This window comes from Xenopus tropicalis, chromosome 8 (genome assembly GCF_000004195.4).
Source record: "Xenopus tropicalis strain Nigerian chromosome 8, UCB_Xtro_10.0, whole genome shotgun sequence".
In the NCBI taxonomy this organism is placed as follows: domain Eukaryota; kingdom Metazoa; phylum Chordata; class Amphibia; order Anura; family Pipidae; genus Xenopus; species Xenopus tropicalis.
The window spans coordinates 29,055,057-29,078,938 of NC_030684.2; the positions used below are offsets into that span (position 1 = coordinate 29,055,057).

A 23,882-nucleotide genomic window follows, 5' to 3' on the forward strand; every position below is an offset into this window, starting at 1 on the left:
AGTCGTAACGGCTACGAAAAAGTTGCGACAATTCACAAAAAAGTCGCAAAATGTTTCTTTCCAATCTGATTTTTTCCCATTTGGGATTTGGATTCGTGGATTAGTAAATGTGCCCCTAAAAGTAATAACATACTCCTTTCTAGATTACTGAGCCCAGAGCAATAAACTTGATAGTTACATACCAGATCCCACAATTCTTACAGAAAATATCAAAGATAGCTTTAAGCTGGTAGTATGGTTGTGGGCAGCTAATATTCTCTGTCTCAAATATGAACCTTCAGCAGTTTCATCTGTAACCCTGTTTTTCCATATCATGAGAGATACAGAAGTGAGACTGTTGCACATTTACCTCTGTATGCTCCATACCACATTTTTCCTCCGGGCCTCGACTAAAATTCAGTCGCTGGGAGACAGAAAGCTGGCCGAGCCTTGCAGCAATGGCAGTGACAGATTGGTTAATCTGCTTCTTGGACGACTTTATCATTGAGGTAATGTCACATTCACATCCCTGTGTACATAAAAGAGCAGTTGGCAGATAAGCAGCAAGTTTTAAGCTGGCGCTTAGATGCAGCCACGGGTGGCAGCTTTTGATAAGAGAAAGTTATTTTTGGCTTCTGCATATCAGAAGTCTGCATCAAAAGGTGACTTTCTCCATAGTCCAATCTAAACCCATATAGTCCATTTGCAGCACTGAAGAAGCATTATATTGCCCAAATACATAAAAATTCTTTTGTATGAACTTTATTCAAAAGTTATAGCTTGGGAGAGCCACGTAAGTTTCCTACCATATTTTACATTTTAGCTAGAAACAGCACAGTGTCAACAAATTATGTTTACATAAATAGTATGCAGTTTAGAATTTCTCACTCACAGTAGTAGTAAGTTAGGTTGAAAAAAAGACACAAGTCAACCAAGTTCAACCATTTATGCCTATATATAACCTGCCTAACTGCTAGTTGATCCAGAGGAAGGCAAAAAAAAACCATTTTGAAGCCTAAATTTGCTGCAGAGGGGAAATATAATTCTCCCTGACTCCAAAATGTCAATCGGACCAGTCCCTGAATCAACTTGTACTGAGAGCTATCTCCCATAACCCTGTATTCCCTCACTTGTACTGAGAGCTATCTCCCCTACCCCTGTATTCCCTCACTTGTACTGAGAGCTATCTCCCCTACCCCTGTATTCCCTCACTTGTACTGAGAGCTATCTCCCCTACCCCTGTATTCCCTCACTTGTACTGAGAGCTATCTCCCCTACCCCTGTATTCCCTCACTTGTACTGAGAGCTATCTCCCCTACCCCTGTATTCCCTCACTTGTACTGAGAGCTATCTCCCCTACCCCTGTATTCCCTCACTTGTACTGAGAGCTATCTAACCTACCCCTGTATTCCCTCACTTGTACTGAGAGCTATCTCCCATAACCCTGTATTCCCTCACTTGTACTGAGAGCTATCTAACCTACCCCTGTATTCCCTCACTTGTACTGAGAGCTATCTAACCTACCCCTGTATTCCCTCACTTGTACTGAGAGCTATCTCCCATAACCCTGTATTCCCTCACTTGTACTGAGAGCTATGTCCCCTACCCCTGTATTCCCTCACTTGTACTGAGAGCTATGTCCCCTACCCCTGTATTCCCTCACTTGTACTGAGAGCTATGTCCCCTACCCCTGTATTCCCTCACTTGTACTGAGAGCTATGTCCCCTACCCCTGTATTCCCTCACTTGTACTGAGAGCTATCTCCCATAACCCTGTATTCCCTCACTTGTACTGAGAGCTATCTCCCCTACCCCTGTATTCCCTCACTTGTACTGAGAGCTATCTCCCATACCCCTGTATTCCCTCACTTGTACTGAGAGCTATCTCCCATAACCCTGTATTCCCTCACTTGTACTGAGAGCTATCTCCCATAACCCTGTATTCCCTCACTTGTACTGGGAGCTATCTCCCCTACCCCTGTATTCCCTCACTTGTACTGAGAGCTATCTCCCCTAGCCCTGTATTCCCTCACTTGTACTGAGAGCTATCTCCCCTACCCCTGTATTCCCTCACTTGTACTGAGAGCTATCTCCCCTACCCCTGTATTCCCTCACTTGTACTGAGAGCTATCTCCCCTACCCCTGTATTCCCTCACTTGTACTGAGAGCTATCCCCCATACCCCTGTATTCCCTCACTTGTACTGAGAGCTATCTCCCATACCCCTGTATTCCCTCACTTGTACTGAGAGCTATCTCCCCTACCCCTGTATTCCCTCACTTGCTAAAATCATTCAACCCCTTCTTGAAGCTATATAATGTATCAGCCAGTACAAATGATTCAGAGAGAGAAATCCACAACTTCACAGCTCTCACTGTCAAAAACCCTTTCCGAATATTTAGATGGAACCTCCTTTCTTCTAACTGGAATGGGTGCCCTTGTGTCTGCTGAAGGACCTACTGGTAAATAAAGCATTAGAAAGGTTATTATATGATCCCTTTATATATTTATGCATAGTTATAATATCACCCCTTAAGTGCCTCTTCTCCAATGTAAACAACCCCAACTTGGGCAGTCTCTTTCATAACAGAGACTTTCCATACCAGCTTACAATACCATACTTTCCTTTACCAGCTTAGTTACTCTTCTCTGGACCCCTCTAACTCAATAATATCCTATTTGAGCACTGGAGACCAAAACTGCATGGCAAGAGATGCATGGCCTTACCAGCGCTCTGTAAAGTGGAAGAATAACCCCCTCTTCCCGTGAATCTATACCCCTTTTAATACAGCTCAAAACCTTGTTTGCCCTTGCAGCTGCTGCCTGGCATTGCTTGCTACAGCCAAGTTTATTATCTACAAGGACTCCAAGGTCCTTCTCCATTATGGATTTGCCTAGTGCAGTCCCATTAAGGGTATAAGGGGCTTGCATATTTTTACATCCCAGGTGCATGACCTTACATTTATCCACATTAAATCTCATCTGCCACTTAGCTGCCCAGATTGCCAGTTTGTTAAGATCCTGCTGCAAGGATGTCATATCCTGAATATAATTGATCGGGCTGCAGAGTTTTGTGTCATCTGCAAACACTGATAGATTACTTCTAATATCCATTAAGTTAATGAACAAGTTAATTAAAAGTGAAGCCCAAAAAGAACCCTGAAGAACCCCACTAAGAACCTTAGCCCAAGCAGAATATGCACCAATAACCACTTTGTACTCCATCTTGTAGCCAGTATCCAATCCATGTGCAAACTTCACTAAGACCAATAGACCCTAGTTTAAAAAGCAGTCGTTTGTGGGGAACGGTATCAAATGCTTTGGCAAAATCCAAATAGATCACATCTACTGCATCCCCACTGTCCAGCTTACTAACCTCATCATAAAAAGCAATTAAATTTGTCTGACATGGCCCGTCCTTCACAAAATTTTAAAATAACTTGCCCACTAGAGATATCAAACTTACTGGCCTATTATTGTCAGGCTGAGATCCCAATCCTTTTTAAATATAGGAATGACATCAGCTTTCCACCAATCCATAGGTACCATACCAGATGAAAGCGAGTCTGAGAATACCAGAAACAGAGGACTGGCTAAAACTTAACTTAGCTTTCTCAATACCCAAGGGTATATTCCTTTTGGTCCTGGTGTATTTTTATGTACCATATCCTGCATCAACCACTGACTAGATTAAGCTGAGCCAACATGGCAGCCAGGGTCGGACTGGGGGGTGCAGGGCCCACCGGGGCTCCCGCCCCAGGGGCCCTGCAGGTGCCCCAGCCGCATCCCCTAACCTGACGTCCTCCCCGAGCGCGTATAAATTGAACGCGTCGGGGAGGAACTGTCAAGTAGGGGGAGCGCCGGCAAAGGTCGGATTGGGCCGGGGCCCACCGGGATTTTTCCCAGTGTCCCGGCGGCCCAGTCCGACCCTGATGGCAGCTATTGGGTGGGTCTTGGCACAATGGCTCCTCTATTGTACACACTGAAAAAAAAAAAAAGTTTAGAACATCTGCCTTTTCTGTATCTGTCATAACCATATTGTTACCATAATTCAATGGAGTCATGCTCAGTATTAGTAAGCTGATCTGATCTGGCAATGCAAGTTTTCTAATCAGCATGAGAAGAGAAAATTTATAAAGGATACCGTGCCTGAAAAATAATTTGCAAATCATCTAAGTTGCCTGAAAAATATTTCTAAACTTTCCTGCATTTCACATTTTTTAAAAATTTTAATGTTACAACCGTGACATCCATATAAATGGGAACTTTTAGGAGAGATCCTAGGTTTACTTTCTATAATTCCTTCTGCTTTGCACACGAATAAGGACATCTCTCCTCAACCAAATTGTCTTTTAGTGGACCCACTTTCCTGGCTCTACATTGCCAGTAGCCTTGCAAAACCTTGGGAAATGCAATTAGCATACTGCCCTGGCTTTGCTCTAAAACCCAGTAGGGTATTCCACGAAAATAGAAAGTTTATGAGTATTCTTGGGCTTCCTTCCCAGAATTCCTTCAGTTGTGACATCATAACAGTAACATACAAGAACAAAACCACTTTGATTTTTGTGACCTAGCAATAAACCTATTGTCTCAAATGTTCAGAGCAACTGCCCAAGGTCAAGCCAGCCATTACCCTCTACCAGTCGCTTACCACTGAAATCAATTGCGGAGCAGCTCATCCCAAGCTGCCTGCTTTGTTAGCCACCAAGAGTGGTCCATAGTGCTCCTCATTCTTATTGAGAAAATGTAGTCTGGCACATGGGGAATTTTCCTTTTGCATAAAGCGACTGTAACAACCTTTCTGCAGCTTTTTATGTATAATTTATATATTTTCACAACGATTATTTTCTCCCCCTTTTTTTTACTACAGTATGATACCATATTATAAAATATTTGGTGCTAAACTTTATGTCTTCTGCTGACATACAGGTTATGAAGCTGAAAAATCAGTCTACTGCCAATGTGACATCTTTATACAGTCTACTACAGGGATCCCCAACCTTTTTTTACTAGTAAGACACACTCAGATGTACTAAGTGTTGGTGAGCCACACCAAAACGTTCTCTGGGGATGCCAAATAAGGAGTGTGATTGGCTATTTGGTAGCTCCATGTGGACTGCTAGCCTGCAGGAGGCTCTGCTTAGAGTAAAACTGTCTGTCTGTCTCTTCCAAAAAATGCCCCTAAGCCAGAATTTTAAAAATGGCCACCTGCTTTTAGACCACTGGGAACGATATCAAATGGGGTGGTGAGCAACATATTGCTCATGAGCCACTGGTTGGGGATCACTGGTCTACTAATACATATTCCAGACACTCAACTGTGTCTTAAAAGAATCAATATATACTGTCCTAGGTAAGGGTTTCCCAAATGAAACCAAATAAAAAAAACACAAAAAACATTTGCTTGGTGTAATATACATGATACTCAATAAGCACTGAACAGATTCACTTAGTAGGGTGCGAGTTCTGTGTACAATAAGCCCCAGCCCCCCAAGATATCTTTTATTTCTTGATGTTAAAGAATAAACTAATGAAAAAACTAGTAAACCATATTTGTACCATATTTAAGAGAAAACAATGAAACACACACTTAAGAGCAAAGTGTTAGGCATAATATTTGTTGATAACAGACACAGAAACAAAGTCTTGGCAAAAAAAAAAAAAATTGTTGAGGCGTAACAAGGACATTTAATCAAGTGGTGATGTGCAAATGTTACAACATTAGGAAGAAAATGTGCTAAAGAAAGGAAAACAACAAAAGCTCATTAGATAAATTCCCCTAGCTGCTATTTTCCCATCTTCATTCAGAGTCACAGCATGTAAAATATTTACGAGCAGAGCCCCTAAAAGCCCATTCACTTTTTTTATTGCTATTACACACACTCTTTCACAGCCATGGAAACCAATATGACTTTTCTCAGAGCTGTGAGGCAAGTCTCTTGTAAGAAAGAAAAACTGGGGGAGAAAACATACGTGTAGGAGAAAGGCTATACTGCCTCCAAGCTTCTTCAGTTCATCTAGGAGTTGGCGCTGAGGACAGGGGACTGGGTGTTCTGGGTAGGCATCAAGGAACTGGGCTGATGTGGTCATACGGCTGAAGGCAGTGGACACCTTTATTAAGTGAGGCTGAACAGCCAAATCTCCGAATTCTTTAAAAAAAAAAACAAAAAAACCCCAATATCAGATATGCTCGCATTACCACCTTTAACAATATGAAAACTAAATCCCAGTGTCAGGGAGTAACTGGTTTCAAAGAATATTTTAAATGAAAAGGTTTACTTTGTATATTAATTATTACTTGTTCGCACTTGTTACTCTTGCTGGGACCAATGTAGGCCTTTATGGAGAAAGCAGGCATGACCACAATAGAATGCACTGAACCAGAACTCACTTTATTGCAGTTTTCTCAGATCAGATTGCAGTGACAGTGAGACTGGAGTAAAACCAAAACAAAATATCTTAAAATGAAAAACCAAGGCTGGCACTAGAAAAAACTGGACCAGTTAAATAAAATAAATTAAAAAAAATGAACATTTATAGTTGCACCACTTTTTGACTAACTGGTGCAGTTTTTTCTAGTGCCAGCCTTTCTCATTTTGAGAGATTTTGTTTTGATGTTTGCCTGTGAGCTGAGGGTGTTTTTGAGGTTTGGGCACCTTGACCCCTTATACTAAAAGGTGTAATATACCCTAAAACTAGTCCCGTCAGAAATGCCATGCCTGTACAGAAAGGAGGGCACCATTCATATAACCAGGTCTAGCTAGGGATTTCAAGTACACAGAGGTCCAAACAGTCCCAATAAATAGTGACTGACTATGGCATCTTACAGCAGCCCCTCTGGCATTTGCCAGAATCCACAGACTGCCAGGCCAGGCCTAACATTTAGGCAGGTAGGTCTTATGGACTACTAAGGCACATATAAAAATGGAATATTTGACATTAAAAATATCCCTTCTAAACACGTGTTAGCATATATAGGATACAATGTTTTTACCATTAAAGGGGACCTTACACTATAAGAAATAATTCCAAATGTATTTCTATTGTGTTGGTCGAGCAAAATAAACTTCACTTACTATATACTAACTACATAAATTACACACATCTTGTTACTCCCAATCACAGCAAGCAGGCAGGTGAACATAAGGCAAGCTTTGTATCACCCCAAAATCTTGTTTATGTGCCAGAATAGAGGACCTAATGCCTAATGTGCCCATGCACTGGCTACAGAATTAGATGGTGAGGAAGGGTGGGGGGGGGGGAAGTAAGGAGCACAGCAATATCTAGCAAGTGGTAAATGGAAAGCAAAAGTAATTGTCTGACCTGCCTAAGGCATAGAGACGGGCAGGCAATATATGACAGCTGTTACTTTTAAATGGCTTTACAATGGGAATGGATGTGTTAATAAAAAAGGAAATTTGGGTTTAGTTTGAAAAAGCTTTTCATGTCTAAGTGGCCACTTTAAAAGTAGATTTTGGATAAATATCATTATAATAGATTTATAGGGCTCAGGGTGCAGATCTTTCCCAATTCTCCTGACATCCTTCCGGGCAGCTACCCCCAACTCCCCCTCCTTTGCAAGCTTAATTTACTCCCATGCAATAAAAGACAAATCAGGCTTGCTATAGTATAAAGGAAACCATACAGACATACAGTATCTAGTATTGGTAAAATCTAAAGCAACTGGACTTGCTAAATAATCATTAAACTGAACCATTACTTAGAAAGTCCAGTTGCTTTACATTTGCCTATACTAGATATATATATATATATATATATATATACTATGACCTGGATAAATGAAAATCTTCTTAGTCATACAGACATACAAAACTTTTGGTAGGTGATTACAGTTTGCCAGGGGTAGCTCAAGAAATTTGCTTCTATTCTATGAGGAGGAAAATTGATAATATGGTCCTCGCACTTCCATTTAGTTGCGCTCAGTGTCACTTCTGAGTCAAACGCTGCTGAGCCTATTGATCCAGGGCAACCCTGAAGCGGGCAGTAGCTAGAGGATTCTTTTTGTGCCCATGGCAGCACACTTGGGCCTAAAGAATTGTGCGCAGACCTCACTTGCACACTGAACACAGGAAATGACAGCAGAGTCTTCCATGCAATTGCTTTCAATTTGTGAAAAAATGCACGCAGTTGTGTTAATTTTTCTAAATCAGATAAGATTGCGCAGATCATGTTATGTGCATCGTCTCCTTGCAACTGTGATAATGCTAGAATACTGGGAAAATAATGCTGCATTATAGGGAAAAACATGACAATTACACTTAAAATAGCACCTTGCTCGTTAATTCCATATAAGAGACAGTATCAGATAAATACAAACGTAAAAACGGTGCTTAGTGATGTCATCAGTTCTGACTGGTGCTTGGTGATGTAATTTCTGTCACATGACACTGAAACGTTTGTATTATAAAAGCCAAGAGTATAAAAGCACTTGGCCTTTGGTTTGAAGCCTTTATATAGTCATGGAACTCATTGTTGACTTCTAATATCCTCATATTTTACAACAGGGTGTACATTATTCACTATACACACACACACACACACAATCACCTTCACTTGCCCACTTGATATAATTATTTGGTTCAATGGAAAATTTGTCATGTTGATGGAGACAGACATGTCTTACCTTACTTTTTCATAAGAGGGTTTTTAGAAGCTGTCCTTACTCACCCAGCTGCTCATACCCCAGTAAGACATCATTGGTTGAGGTCCAGACTTCATGAAGGTGTGTGAGAAGTTGAAGGATGAGCCCTGGAAAATCTTTCTCTTTGCCCAGTAACTCTGCTTCAGAGATTACCAGCTGCTTGCAGACAGAGGAGAATGTGGCACTGGAAACAGCCACATCTGTGGGCACTGCAAATAAACTGATAATAACTACTCCATAATGAACATGTATAAAAAAAAAATAAATAAAGTTCAATGGGCTTTTTGTCTGCCACCTAGAATAACAGACAGCCTTTTTAGGATTCTACAGGATGAGGATGGCGCCAAGGCACACTGACATTATACCTTTTCCAAGTAGTAAGCCAGATGTTTGTCTGGAAAGTGAATTTCTTGTTCTAGAAAAGAAAAAAAAATGTACAAAGCCAATGAAATTAAAAAAAAAAAAAAATGGATTGGCACATATTAAGTGTCAAGTAGTGAGACAGGCAGGCACTCCGGAATCCCAAAAAGGTAGAATTACTGCTCAGGTATTGTGTAAAAACAAGGTAATTTTAATATAAAGTGTGACGGTGGATCAAGAAGTAGTACCCTACCTTACTGGAATGTCAACATATATACCAAATATACCTTCACCTTGTTACTGCTTTTATGGGAAAAGTTTGACAATAACTTTTATTGGACGGGCGAAGAGACATAATGACCATGTGATCATCACCAATTCATGGCATGGGCCAGTTCAATCCAATAAACATGAAATGCACAGGGAAGTAGATGAACCTAATCCTGGAAATAGTTCATTTATGGCCAAAAGCATATCACATTGGATCTATAACTAGAGTAGGAAAAACAATTAGAATAGCCTATATATGTACATTGCTAATTATCAGACATAACATAGTAAAAGATTATATTTTGATCAATGCCCCAGAAACTCCATGATCACCCGAGCTAAGTGAACCTTTAAGTGAACGCAAACCTAATAATTGCATATTTGCAGTTTACATCCTTTTTTTTCAAAATTCAAAGACATTAAGCAGAATATGTAATGTTAATATGAATGAATTTTGTTACAACAGCGTCACCTGCTGGTCAGTTTCCTACCATGTGCCAGTAAAGAAAATTGTCAGGAGAAAGAAAGAGGGTTGGTCTGATGTTCTTCTGGATAGATAAATATATGCTTAAGTGCATTATGTTCTATCATTTAGAACATTTCACATGTTTCACAGATCTGATTCACTTCATTGCAGTTTTATATTTCTGATTAGTAGTCCTTTTGGGATTCACTTTGATTGGTCACCACCCATATAAATAGTTTGCAATGGGGTGTGACCACTAGCCTATGAGTAAATGCCCCATAAGGCATGAAGATTTTTTGAATTTGACTTGACGGTATTTTTGCATTTAAGTTGTTCCTAAACTGATAATTAGTCAACCCTTGACTGAGGGTTTTGCAAACAGTACCATTTATTTTTTACTATTATAAAAGACTTGATTATTTTGATTTATTGAAGTCTTTGAGCAGAGCATATATACCATTTAATTTCTATTAATAATAAAACTATAGCTTGATACTAACATATAATTAATCCCTGGATTCCTGGAGGTTTATTTAATGTTTGAATGATCTCTTAGAAGACTTAAAACAAGGGGATCCAAAATAGGGAAAGATCCCTTATCCAGGTCCAGAGCATTCTGGATAAAAGGTCCTATACCTGTAATAGTAATTCTTTCAGAAGGCTGTGATAATATTTGTGAATTTGATGGATTTTAAATGAGTTGTTTAAATGAGTAAGTTTGTGAGGAGAGAAAAGTTTAAAGCCCCTAGCTCCATGGCAAGAATGAAAACACAGAAGTTCATTAAAGTGGTGCTAAACACTACCTCTTGGGTGATGGTTGCTTGGATTCAGCTTCCCATGTATCCGTTGGGTCATAAAACAGATCATCAGCATTGCCTTCAAAGGATCCCTGCAATACATTCATGAAAGATATACGATTGTTTATCTGCTCTGATTTACCAGCCTACTAAAATAGGGGGAGATACTTTGTACAAAATATCATAAACCCAAGTAAATAAAATAAAAGCACAAACAACTTGGCCACAAATTCTTCCAAAGCTATCAAATTCATAAGCAGTACGGTGGCTCACTTGGTACAGTTCTCTCATGCACACCAATTTCTCTTCAAACTTCCCCTGGCTCCACATAGTAGATATACCAAGTTTTGTGTTTGTGACTCGGACATATACAGCCTGTTCTTCTCCGCTCAGCACAGGCAAGTCGTACCTGTAAAACAGCCAATATATAAAGGGCCCAGCACATTATGAATTATATTAAAAAAAAAAAATTGTTTGTAAAGAAATGTGTGGTCATTTTCAAATGTTGCAAACCTAGGATCCTGCAAGATTAATTTGAACTTGTTATCTGTAAATAGCATTTTAGGCTTGCTTATGCTTTAGCTAAGCATTTCATGCTTACCCAGCACTTAATCATAGGAGCCTGTTGTTCCCCTCATTGGCCACTAGAGGGGTTAATTTGCACCTATAAGTTTGGATCTATATGTACGACAATGACTATACCATATTTTGGATCTATATGTACAACAATGACTATCCCATTGAAGTAAATTTGTTTATGCTCTAGGACACATGGAAAGATAAGTAGTAGGTGTATTATACATACATAGGGGTAGGGGATCCATTATCAGGGAACCAGTTATCCAGAAAGCTCCAAATTACTAGAAGGTAATCTCCCAGAGAGTCCATTTTAATAAATAATTTCACTCAAATATTTAAAAATATTATTTTCTTTTTCTCTGTAATAACGAAAAAGTTGAACTTGAAGTTAAATTTTATATATCTATATATCTACATATCTATCTCTATCTATCTATCTATCTATCTATCTATCTCTCTCTATCTCTCTCTATCTCTCTCTATCTCTCTCTATCTCTCTCTATCTCTCTCTATCTCTCTCTATCTCTCTCTATCTCTCTCTATCTCTCTCTATCTCTCTCTATCTCTCTCTATCTCTCTCTATCTCTCTCTATCTCTCTCTATCTCTCTCTATCTCTCTCTATCTCTATCTATCTCTATCTATATCTATATATCTATATCTATCTATATACACACACACACACACACACACAGAAAGAGAGCACGCCTAAATATAAAACCTTTGTAACTCTAGTGCACTCTAGTGGGTTCTTAGGATATTGCACAACAAACCAAAATCATTGAAAAATATTTGTTCGCTTTTATGCACACATATATTCTAATATATTCTAATATGTTCGTGCATTTGAACAGAGAGCACAACACTTTCATCTCTGAAACTATATATAACTTATTATAAATTATATAATTAGTATATATAACTTATTAAAATGAATTGTGAAATCTCTCTTAATATCTGCATTATTTAAATATAGCTCTGATCTTCAGGATTTAGGCTGGCCATAAAATAATCTGCTCCTTGAAGGAGCTAAAACGGAAGCTAAAATCTGTTTGTATATGGCTACCTTTACAAAAGTCTTTGAGACTGGTAGATTGAAGTCTTATTATATTACTATATTAGTTGCATACGCGCATGTCTCTTTTCTTATGTTCAAGGGTTCCTTAAAATGTTCCAATATGAGCACAATGAAACTAGTGGTATATGATTTATTTTTTGGGGGGAATTCTGGATAAGCAGTTCTCCATAATTTTGATCGCCGTGTCTTTAGTCTACTGAAAAAACATTTAGGCATAAACATAAACATTTAGGCATAAACAATATGCAGTGGCGTAACAAGCCATGGCCGTGCTCTGGTGTCCTCTGAACAAAAATTTCCCATGTCCTGCCATCCGCGGCTCCAGCAGGCCCGGGTGCGATCCCGATAGTTACACCGCTGACAATATGATCCACAAATATGGATTGGTGCTCACTTAGGATCAAATGCAAGGTACAGTTATTTGCCTAAAATTGACTCTATGGGAGGTGGCCTTCCTGCAATTCTGGGAAATTGTTTTTTTTATTTGGAATAGAAAACAGCCTAGGTAAGGCAATGAATCCGAAAGAATTTTTTTAATCATAACATAATAGGAGACTAAGCGGTTCAGATAAACCATCTATAGAAAGAATCCATGCTAAACTTCAAAGAATAATCACCCACCCCGAAGCACAGATGGTATTTAACTGCTCATACATCACCTTGAAAACACTGTATGTTTGTTCATACTTTTGCTGATCGTGTTGGCTTCTTGCAGAGCAATTGATAGCTGCAAGGCTGTCCATTGTGCTTGCTCTTAAAAGGGAAAAGACAAAAAACAAATGCAGTGTTACAAACACACTGTCATGATACAGGCCTGTAGGCGTTAATAAAGCAGGCCGAGGTATTCAAAAATCATTCTGCCAGAACCAGAAAACAGATTCCTAGCAGGACAATCTTCACTAGGGCCTGAAATCAGCCATGTGTAAAGGTCTTGCAACCTGCCATGCCCTGATCTAAGCCCTGGCTGTTAACAGAATGACAAGAGCCATGCCATGTGAGGGAGTGAAAGCCAATATAGGGGTGACAGTTCACATGAGGACTCCTCATACCAGTTATACCAATAGTATCACTGGTATTTGTTAATTTAATATGGCCTGTCAAAAAAGTCCAAATATGACTGGCTTTGGATACTTGGTTTGTCCCATGTCTTAAGTCCACTTAAAATCAGTTATCATCAAACTAATAGACTACCTTTTGGAGCACTCGCCCAGCACTTATATTGTAGTGTCACCCACTGTGACCTACAGCCTATTTGTGTCTGTAAGTTACCTTCCCATATAGACTGTAAGCTCAACGAGGCAGGGACCTCCATCCTCTTGTGTCTTTGACTCTTAACTTATTGCAACTGCATCTTGTATTTATTTGTGCTTATTGTAATACTTTGTATTTATCTATTTTAATACCCGTTTATATTAATGTATTCCACTGTACAGCGCTGCGTCCATAAGTAGCGCTTTATAAATAAAGTTATACATACATACATTTAAACATTAAATAAACCCAATAGGATTATTTTTCCTCCATTAAAAAAAAATCATCTTAGTTGGGACCAAGTAAAAGGTACTGTTTTATTATTACAATGATAACAGATCTAATACACATACCAAAAACAAAATTCCTGTTCTGGTTAAAACTTTTACTACGACGGTCATGCTATATTTTACATATCTGTTCTTGTTGCAGACTCCTGAAATGCAACTGCAGTTGAAATGGGTGAAACCTTGGTGTTTATTGTGATAGTCATAAAATACCTCAGGGGAAAAAGTTGAGAACCACTGCAGTATAGGTCAGCACCCATTTGTGGTAGTTACAAGATACACGATTCCCCTACAAATTCAGCTTAGAAACTTTCCCAAACTTAATAAAAATCAGTATGTCACATTAAAATTGTGAAAATGTATCAAATTATAGATATACAGAAAACATGCAGAATTTCTTCATAAATTTTTTAGATAAAAGAGGAACCACACAAAGTTACATAGTAGTTTGGTTGAAAAAAGACCAAAGTCCATCAAGTCTAGTAAAGTGCATCTTACTTTCCGCAGAAATGCTTTTCTTTCCTTGCTGCTGCATCTTTTCCACTTGGCTCACAAGGGTCTCCTTCTCCAGTTCCAGAACCTGCATGAATTTGCTGTGCTTTATTCCCATTTCAACACCCTGCAGGAAGTTACCCACAATGCACCACATCAGCTAAGAAGAAACTGCTATAAAAAGCCAATTTAAACAAACAAACAAAAAATATATCCTGACAAGGATGGGGCTTATTTAAAGATGAGTTTGTATGGCAATATGTCATTTTTTAAACATGGCTGTGTGTGCAATTCCATGTGGTCAATTAGACTGGGCGCTTAACCATGTCAAATACTTTATGCATTAGTAAATAGTAAAGAGAAAAAAAAGTTATGGAAAGTGGCAAAATGCTATTCAAACACGGTTTTGATTCAAACATAGTAGTAGTTAGTGATGAGATACATTTTTCTCCTGGTTTCACAGTTGTGGGGTTTAAAAAAACCCACTGTAAAAACCACCCATGGTCTTAAATGCATTTCACAAACAAACAGGGCAGATTTGCTCATCACTAGTTGCAGTGTGATATGTACAGTATGTAGGGTTCCCCAAAATTTGGGTCCCTTAGGATGGTTGCCCCCAGGATAGACCCCAAGGGAGGGTAACACTCTGGTAGTGGGATACCTTGGTTGGTTTGGCACTAAGGGTTAACTGGGATTTAGCTTCCCTGCAGTTCAGTAGTTAGGCCACAGGGTGCACACAGATATATAAGGCTGTGCAGCCATGTGCCTTCAGGTCTTAAGCCTGGGACCCCTCTGGCTAGAGGATAGTGACAGGCTGGGTCTAGTGAGTTAGATGTGTGTTATAGACCATTCTAGGAGTGGTAGACAGGATTATTTAGCTGGGCAGCTTGGCCCCACCAGGAGGCAGATGAGATTAAGATCTTCCAGCACTGATAGCTGGAGTCAGGGATACAAGAGTGAGGAATAGGAGTTTGCCTAATCCGGGGGATAGCCGGGTGATATTTCCGGAGTGAGGTCTCCACGGGGTGTCCGCTTGGCGGGAGTACCGGGAAGTGCCCTAGAGAGGGGCTTCTGGCGAGAAGTACCGGAGGGAACCCCAAAGGGAGGGTCATTTGGCTGGAGTGTTACCGGTATCCCAGGAGAGAGGGACTCCTGAGGGAAAGAGAAAGTATCCTGACATATCCTGTGTATCCTGTATGCCAAAGCTGTCTACCACTCTGCCAATAAACACAACACTTTGTTCAGCATTACATCAGTGTGTGTGTATCTCTCCTGGAGGATCCACCTGCCTGGTAAGCAACTACCCCAGGGAGGGGGCAAGGTACCAGGAGTGCTGGGAGTCCCCACAAAAGGAGCAGTATATTAAGTCTCAGGAGGGGAGTTATAGTTCAGTCTATCCCTATCCTGGGTGGAGGCACGCCAAAGTACAAAGTAATAGCTGTTCCCCAAAGTAAGCGGGGCTCAGGACTCCTGAAAGCGCCAAGTATAGTGACATATCAGCAGGTAGTGCCACATCTGTTTATAAAGTGGGCTACAAGTATATTGTCATTTGATAAATACAGGTAAAATTATACCTGGCTATATAGTCCAGATGGGGGAAGATGATCCCTGCCAGTGGCTGGCCTGCTTTCCTTTAGGCTCCTTTTTATACTCCTCTTCCTTTCCAGCTCTTCCTCCTGTAATTCCAAACAAAATGTATATTAGAATGACGTAAGGGATGTATCACCTCCCCTACATATTAGATGTAGAACACAAAATAGTAGGGTTTCTTTACAAACACTACCCTATTTTGTGCAGTAACCCTTAGCAACCAGTGAGCTAAGAGCCAATTAGCTCAGTTTTTGACTTTTAGCAAACTTTTCAAATATTTGACTGCTTGTTATGGGTTACTACAACAGTATAATAAACTTTGGCTCCAGAAGGGCAATAGATAACCTAAACTTTGAAATTTATGTGCACAGGGCAGGCGACGTTAAAATTAATCTTTCCCAAACTCTGTTGTGTCAATCTTTCTATATTCTTACTTGGGACGAGATTCCATTACCCTGCACTGATGATCACGGTAGCTGCTAAATCATCAGACTATATAACCCCCATCCAACTTTAAGCCCTGACTAACCAGTTCTCTTTCAAGCTGGCGGATTCGATTTTCATACAAATTTTTTTGCTGTGTGAGCTCCATTTGGGCCATTTCCTTGGCAGCTTGGAGTTCCTTCATCATATCAGTCTGTGCTTGCAGTCTTGCATCCTCTATTTCATTTTCAATCCTGAAAAATTGAGAGAGAAAAAAAAAAAAAGTGGTATGACTTCTAATTTTGCCACCGCATATTTACAACAGGTTATCTGCCACAGTCAAAAATATTGGCAACATGCTACAGGCATAATTAGATCTCCAAGCAAAAGACTCAGCTAAAGATATGAATCAATTAATCATTGAGGTCCTTTAGTTGCCCAATACATTGCCATATCATTTTAGAATGGTAAAGTAAATTGAAGCAAAATGCAAAAACTAGTGGCCAAAAAGACTATTATTGTACGTGTATGGGAATGTTACAGTTACTTCACCTGTAGCTGAGCAATGAATAAAATCATTGGATTAAAAAAAAGTGCTATTGTATTTAAAGATATATATCCAAACCTCTGTGTCTGTGCCTCAATCAGTTCATTTTTGGCAAATTCAAAGTCTCTGGGGCCCTCCTGGTTTGTGTGAGGCATCACAGAACGCCTAACACTGTCAACCTCTGTGGGATGGTTGAAACGGAAGTAATGGTTGCCACCAAGGATCACTCTATCTCCCTAAAAAAGAAAGTTTATATTCAGACAGCAATCTCTTGGTGGCTACATAAGAGCCAATATTTGGACTACCCAACTAACTGGTCCATGATCTAAATGATAGTGTGTGCATTTGGTCATCCACATATTAATGAGCTGCTTGACCAGCTGATGGTGCATACAAGCAGATCTCTACAGATCTGAGGTCTCAAAAGCACAATTTATTGTGTCTCAATCTGTATATCAGTAGCTTTATAATATATCTTGTAAAATGTTTAGCTTAGAAGCCAGTTTGTGATAATGGGAATTGAGGCTAAGCTTATACAAATCCTTTCGCCTATGCCTCCTTCGAAAATTCAACACTACATTATCCACAAAAGCAAATCCCGAATTGTGGCACAAACCAGATAATATCTGATCAATACAGTCTTTGATGCACTCATTCATAATGCTCAGCGGCATCCTTATTTTAAGTTTTTCCACCTTTTTTTGCATTATGAGCAGTAAGAGAATGGCAATATGAGCAGTAATCAGCATGGTTTTATAAAGGACAGGTCATGTCGGACCAATTTGATTGCTTTTTCTGATGAGGTTAGATGAGAAGAAGCTGGACAGTGGAAGGGCAGTAGATGTGATCTATTTGGATTTTGCCAAAGCATTTGATACTGTGCCCACAAAAACAACTTTGCACATGGATAGGAAACTGGCTACAGGATCGGGTACAGAGGGTGGTTGTTAATGGTACATTCTCTACTTGGAATAAGGTTCTCAGTGGGGTCCCTCAGGGTTCTGTACTGGGGCCAACTTTGTTTAATTTGTTCATTAATGACTTAGGGGAGGGTATTATGAGTAATGTATCAGTGTTTGCAGATGACACAAAACTCTGCAGCCCAGTCAATTCTATCCAGGATGTGACATCCCTGCAGCAGGATCTTGACCAACTGACAATCTGGGCGGCTAAGTGGCAGATGAGATTTAACATGGATATATGTAAGGTCTGTAAAATAATATAACCTGTAAAAATAATAACCTGTAAAAATATGCAGCCACTTATACCCTTAATGGGACTGCACTTGGCAAATCCATAATATAAAAGGCCCCTGGGGGACTTGTAGATAATAAACTTGGCTGTAGCAAGCAATGCCAGGCAGCAGCTGCAAGGGCAAACAAGGTTTTGAGCTGTATTAAAAGGGGTATAGATTCACGGGAGGAGGGGGTTATTCTTCCCCTTTACAGAGCGCTGGTAAGGCCCCATCCAGAATATGCTGTTCAGTTTTGGTCTCCAGTGCTAAAACTGAATATTATTTGGTTAGAGAGGGTACAGAGAAGGGCAACTAAGCTGGTAAAGGGTATGGAAAGTCTCAGTTATGAAGAAAGCCAAGACTGGCCAAGTTAGGGTTGTGTACACTGGAGAAGAGGTGCTTAAGGGGGATTGTACTGGCCGATACATTATATAGCTTCAAGAAGAAGTTGGATGGCTTTTTAGCAAGTGAGGGAATACAGGGGTAGGGGAGATAGCTCTCAGTACAAGTGAGGGAATACAGGGGTAGGGGAGATAGCTCTCAGTACAAGTGAGGGAATACAGGGGTATGGGAGATAGCTCTCAGTACAAGTGAGGGAATACAGGGTTATGGGAGATAGCTCTCAGTACAAGTGAGGGAATACAGGGGTATGGGAGATAGCTCTCAGTACAAGTGAGGGAATACAGGGGTATGGGAGATAGCTCTCAGTACAAGTGAGGGAATACAGGGGTAGGGGAGATAGCTCTCGGTACAAGTGAGGGAATACAGGGGTAGGGGAGATAGCTCTCAGTACAAGTGAGGGAATACAGGGGTAGGGGAGGTAGCTCTCAGTACAAGTTGATCCAGGGACTGGTCCGATTGCCATCTTGGAATCAGGAAGGATTTTTTCCCCTCTGCGGCAAATTATAGAGGCTTCAGATGGGGTTTTGCCTTCCTCTGGATCAACTAGCAGTTAGGCAGGTTATAATGTATATAGGCATTAAGGTTGACTTGATGAACGTGTGTCTCTTACGTGGTGTAGAACGATTGGATTTCGAACAAGGTTTCCATTGATAAAGGTCTCTGCATCAGGCAATGGGGTTAAAGACACTTGACCCGCTTTATTATTGATGAGGCTATGCAAGATACAAGAATAAGCACAATGTGAAAATGCAAACACAACTTAATTCAGAACATATTTTCTCTTTTCTGTCCCCTCAGTCATTGGACAGTGGATCTGTGTATTTAAAGGAAAACTATACCCCCTGAATGAATACTTAACCCACAGATAAAATGATATAAACTAAGTGACCTATTGAAAAAATCTTGCCAAACAGTAAATATTGCCCTTTTACATCCTTTCCCTTAATTAACCATTTAGTGATGGGCTGCGTGCTCCCTACCTCCCTGTGGGTATCAGTTCTAAATTTTCAGGTGCTCTTTTAAAAGCCCAGGGTCAGTGATATTGACTGGATTTGGGTATCCCTTTAAATGGATATTTTTTTTTGTTTTTTTGGAGTATTTGACCCTCTCTACCCACACTTATATGTATGTCTGGTCTTAGACACAAATAGGGTAATGTAATAAAAGTCATAAATGTAAAAAAAAAAAAAGAACAAAAAAAAAAACCATTTTGCAATCCGGACAAATATTTAAAAAGCACACAAGGCATTTTAACACCTGCTTAAAAGGTGTTTTATCCCATACACTGCATCCTGTACAAACTATAAAACCTCCAATCATTTTTCAACTACCAGATAGGTTTCTAAAATTTCTCACATATTATTTCTATTAAATTTTTCATTGCTGTCCTTTGGATTTTGCCAAAGGAAATAGGGTTTTCACGTCTAGCTTTTTACTAGTTTCTATAAAGGTGTTACTGGCTCAGCTGAGCTTGCTGTTACTTAGGGGTTAATTTTTAGGGTTAGAACTTATTTCTAAAATACTCCACAATATATTAAAAATCCACCTTTCACGTTCATTAATATAAAAATCAGCCAATATTTACATTTCAAATTCTGGATCAATTTATATATATATATATATATATATAATGGATTAATAGAAAGCACTCACGGCATATAGAGATAAAACTAAAAAAAGTTTTTTGTTTATTAGCTCATCGCATCAACGCGTTTCGATCCCAATAGGATCGCCATATATATATATGCTGCACACCATACAAGGTGACAATACCTGGGTGCCTGTGCAAAAAAGTGGTTAAACAGGCATAGAAGTGACGGCACACACAGGATTTACACACACAGTTGAAGAGTTTTGCAGAAAAAATAATCAGAGGTTTATTTGAACCAACGTTCGTTTCAGTTCCACACAGGATCCCTGCCGAAAGTATATATATATATATATATATATATATATATATATATATATATATATATATATATATATATATATATATATATATATATATATATGTATGTATGTATATATATATATATGTGTATATGTATATATATATATGTATATATATGTATATGTATATATATACATAGCTGCAGTAGAAAGCACTCACGGCTCCAATTGTTCAAAAGTATCAAAAAAGTTTTATTGCTCCACACTCACATCGACGCGTTTCGATCCACAAGGGACCGTCAGTGGAACAGATATATATATATATATAAATAAATAAATTGATCCAGAATTTGAAATTTATAAAAATATATAAAAATACAGTAATTGTATTGTATTCTAGATTTACATTACAGGCATATAAAGGACACATTCACAACACACACAATATGGTAAATACCTTATGTCCATATCCAGTGTACTATATATTAAAATGCTAAGCATATTAAAATGCTAAGCATAAGATAGTAAAGGGAATACGAGCAGTGAATATACAAAGGTATATTGAGCTTAAATGTGCAGCACATGGCTAATGACCCAAAGAATATTAAGCTTTAGTATGTATACAGAGCATATTATGCTGCAACACACAGCCAGTGACCCTTTTACCCTTACTAAATATTGAAATATCTTTTCTTTTTTACATAAAATCAATATACTGGCATCTCCCCCTTGTACTGCGAGCTCTTCACGTTTTTTGTTTGGTGTACGATGTGACTCGTCTGATCTACTTTACTGTATTTAAATCAGATATTGGAGTTACTGATCCAGAATTTGAAAGTTGAATATTATATTGGCTGAGTTTATTCTTAGTAAATATTGTATTCGGCAAGAGTTAAGAAATGTGAAAAGGGAATTTTTAATATTGTGGAGTGTTTTGTGAAAAAAGCGCTAACCCTAAAAATAATTAAATGATATTTTGTTTTTGATTAGGTTGGGAAGCTGCACCTCAAGAATAAAATATAAACTGAATATAGTGTATTTGTTTTAAGATTAGTGGAGCAGATCTGACATGTAGTTTGCTGACTGTTTCCTTATAGTCTATAAAACTAGACCAACATAGGCCTTTTGATGTCACTTAATTTCTAATACTATCATTATCATTCATTCATTATCTTTGGGAATTTTAGTTTCTAAAGCAAAGGTCCATGAATAAAGGTTAAATATATTTTACTATAACTCTCAATTAATTGCTAACAGACTGTTCATTTTGTTTATACCTTATATTCTAGTATTTGAAATTCTAAGTCTTTGGAGGTGAATTTGCCTGCTTATAGCCAAGTTTATTGTTTACTAGGCATCGACACCCTCAAACGTTTAGATGCTGCATTTTTAAAAGTATAAAAACATGTAGTTAAAGTTGATGCTATCAGAGTATTTAGGTAATTTGAGCCACGGATTAATGTATTAAAATACACCCCATGAAGAACTTACCAATGGTTTTCAGCTATAAGGGCTCCAGTCAGCTGTATCTCATGGTCAGATCCTGGATGCTGCTTGCCCACCATAGTCTGACCCTTTTTGATTATATAAAGAAGCACTTCAGAAAGCTGTGGATCCTCATTCAGATTGACCAGATTTGGAAGCATGTTGTCAACTTTAAAACAAACGCCAGCTTTCTGAATAAGTGGAGAGTGAGGTAATTATTATTATATAATAACAGCCTGGCTAATCCAACAAGTTGAATAGAATTAAACATTTGCAAATATGAAAAGAAAAAAAGAGGATAAGAATTAAAGACATTGCCTATGATGAGGTGATGTAATTTTCAAAACTGCAGTAAGGGCCATGTTAAATGAGCCGTTTTCTTCACTGTATTTATCCTGGGGGGAAAACACAAATCTACAGTACTTTTACCCAATATCACTGAGCAGTGACAGGCATTACATTGGGCTATTGTCTAGCTGGGTGGATATCGGTATAAAAAAAAAAAAATGCTTCTGCTCATCTGTGCTGAAATCCACCCTGGATGATGCTGTGTGTGTGCTGGGTTTACTTGATGGGTCTTTTCAACCCTATGTAACCGTCTGTGCACAGCGATGTCGTGGCAGAAGAAACCAGATCAGTTACATACAAAACGGGGTACAACTGAGATTTGGGTACAAGAGGGAATCGATCATGCAGCCCAAGGAAGATTTATACACTGCATGGATAACCGCTAGTGATGAGCGAATCTGCCCTGTTTTGCTTCGGCGAAAAATTTGTGCAACAGCAAAAAATTCATGAAACAACTAAAAATCCGCAAAACGTGTTTGTTGGCCTATTTTATGATGCGTGGTGAATTGTCTCTGAAGTTTAGCAAAACAATTTGCTGCGAATCTATGCCTGGCGAAAAAATTTGCTCATCGCTAATAACAGCCCATAAGGGTTAGTCTCTTTAACCAAAGACATGAATAGAGAGAAGGAAAATAAACACAGAAAAAATTGATTGATTGTAGTGATGCAACATAAATACAGGCTAAAGCATGTAGTGTGAACAAATCCATCATCAATAATTTCAGAACAGGAATGGGGTCTTTCCATAATCTGGACGTCTATTAAAAAAAAAAAAATTTAGACTTAAAATAAACCCAACAAACCAATATGGCACTGTTATTACAAAAAAAAGGAAATCATCTTTTAAAATGTGTATGTATGCATGTATGTATGTATATACAGTATATTAGGGATGCACCAAATACAGGATTCAGCCAAGATTCATCCTTTTTCGCAGGATTCGGCCGAATCCATGGTCCTGGCCGAACCGAATCCTAAAAATCGTGTAACTTTTTGTCACGTAAACATGGAACATTTAAACCTTCCAAAACCTAATATGCTAATTAGGATTCAGATTCGGTTCGGTATTCAGCCAAATCCTTTACGAAGGATTCAGGGGTTTGGTCTAATTCAAAAAAGTGGATTTGGTGCATCCCTAATCCCTCCAATCTAAACGTCCCTGGTTCGATCCCGGGTTTCGGCACCAACTGTAAGGCCCACCAATTATGTAACAATGCAAGAACACCACCTAGACTTCGTTCTTCAGATATCAGAAGAGATTTAATCTTTTACATCGATGGGGAGACAATGTACAAAGGAATATTGTGCATAAAACCTCCAAGTTGTTTACACTGTATCATGCCTTTTTATACCCTTCAGTGGGGGATTTCCAAAGGCCCCCACTGCCCCCAAGTATTGTCCAATCAGAGTCCAATGTTCCCCTGTTATCTATCCATCATTCGGGAATCTTCTCCTCACGTTTGACCACGCGTGATACTAGAAGTTTCTGGACATCTGGGGCCCTTCGATAGCATGGGGTGACGATGTATGATTCAGCATATAGCAATTAATCATTCCTTATCTGTAAACAACTTACATAAGTGTACAAAACAACTTATTTTAAATGTCTAAACTTTTACTGTAATTTGTGCTAGTTTTAGGCCTTAAATTTACTAGTAGGCCTGACGCTTAAACACCTATATTTAAACCTGTCCTCACAGTATATATTTATAAAGCGCTACATATGTACGCAGCGCTTTACAATAG

At 38.9% G+C, this 23,882-nt stretch overlaps 1 protein-coding gene across 4 annotated transcripts in view; it reads right to left on the reverse strand.

Annotated features, from left to right (window-relative positions):
• Window positions 1-23,882, reverse strand: part of kif14l (kinesin family member 14 like) — a 55,375-nt gene that overhangs the window by 7,036 nt on the left and 24,457 nt on the right. For 3 of the 4 annotated variants that reach the window (XR_001168918.3, XM_031891495.1, XM_002938751.5), the window contains exons 14-26: window positions 21,795-21,979; window positions 19,024-19,126; window positions 16,856-17,013; window positions 16,337-16,484; window positions 15,792-15,893; window positions 14,224-14,344; window positions 12,847-12,940; window positions 10,806-10,941; window positions 10,539-10,624; window positions 9,005-9,054; window positions 8,666-8,848; window positions 5,951-6,126; window positions 350-508 (exon numbers count right to left, since the gene is read on the reverse strand). Coding sequence is in view for 3 of the 4 variants with exons in the window: in XM_031891495.1 (XP_031747355.1) it covers window positions 350-508; window positions 5,951-6,126; window positions 8,666-8,848; window positions 9,005-9,054; window positions 10,539-10,624; window positions 10,806-10,941; window positions 12,847-12,940; window positions 14,224-14,344; window positions 15,792-15,893; window positions 16,337-16,484; window positions 16,856-17,013; window positions 19,024-19,126; window positions 21,795-21,979 (1,701 nt within the window). In the remaining variant the exon portion in view is untranslated. The remainder of the gene's footprint in view (window positions 1-349; window positions 509-5,950; window positions 6,127-8,665; window positions 8,849-9,004; window positions 9,055-10,538; window positions 10,625-10,805; window positions 10,942-12,846; window positions 12,941-14,223; window positions 14,345-15,791; window positions 15,894-16,336; window positions 16,485-16,855; window positions 17,014-19,023; window positions 19,127-21,794; window positions 21,980-23,882) is intronic. The other variant, XM_018089405.2, reaches the window with a different exon arrangement.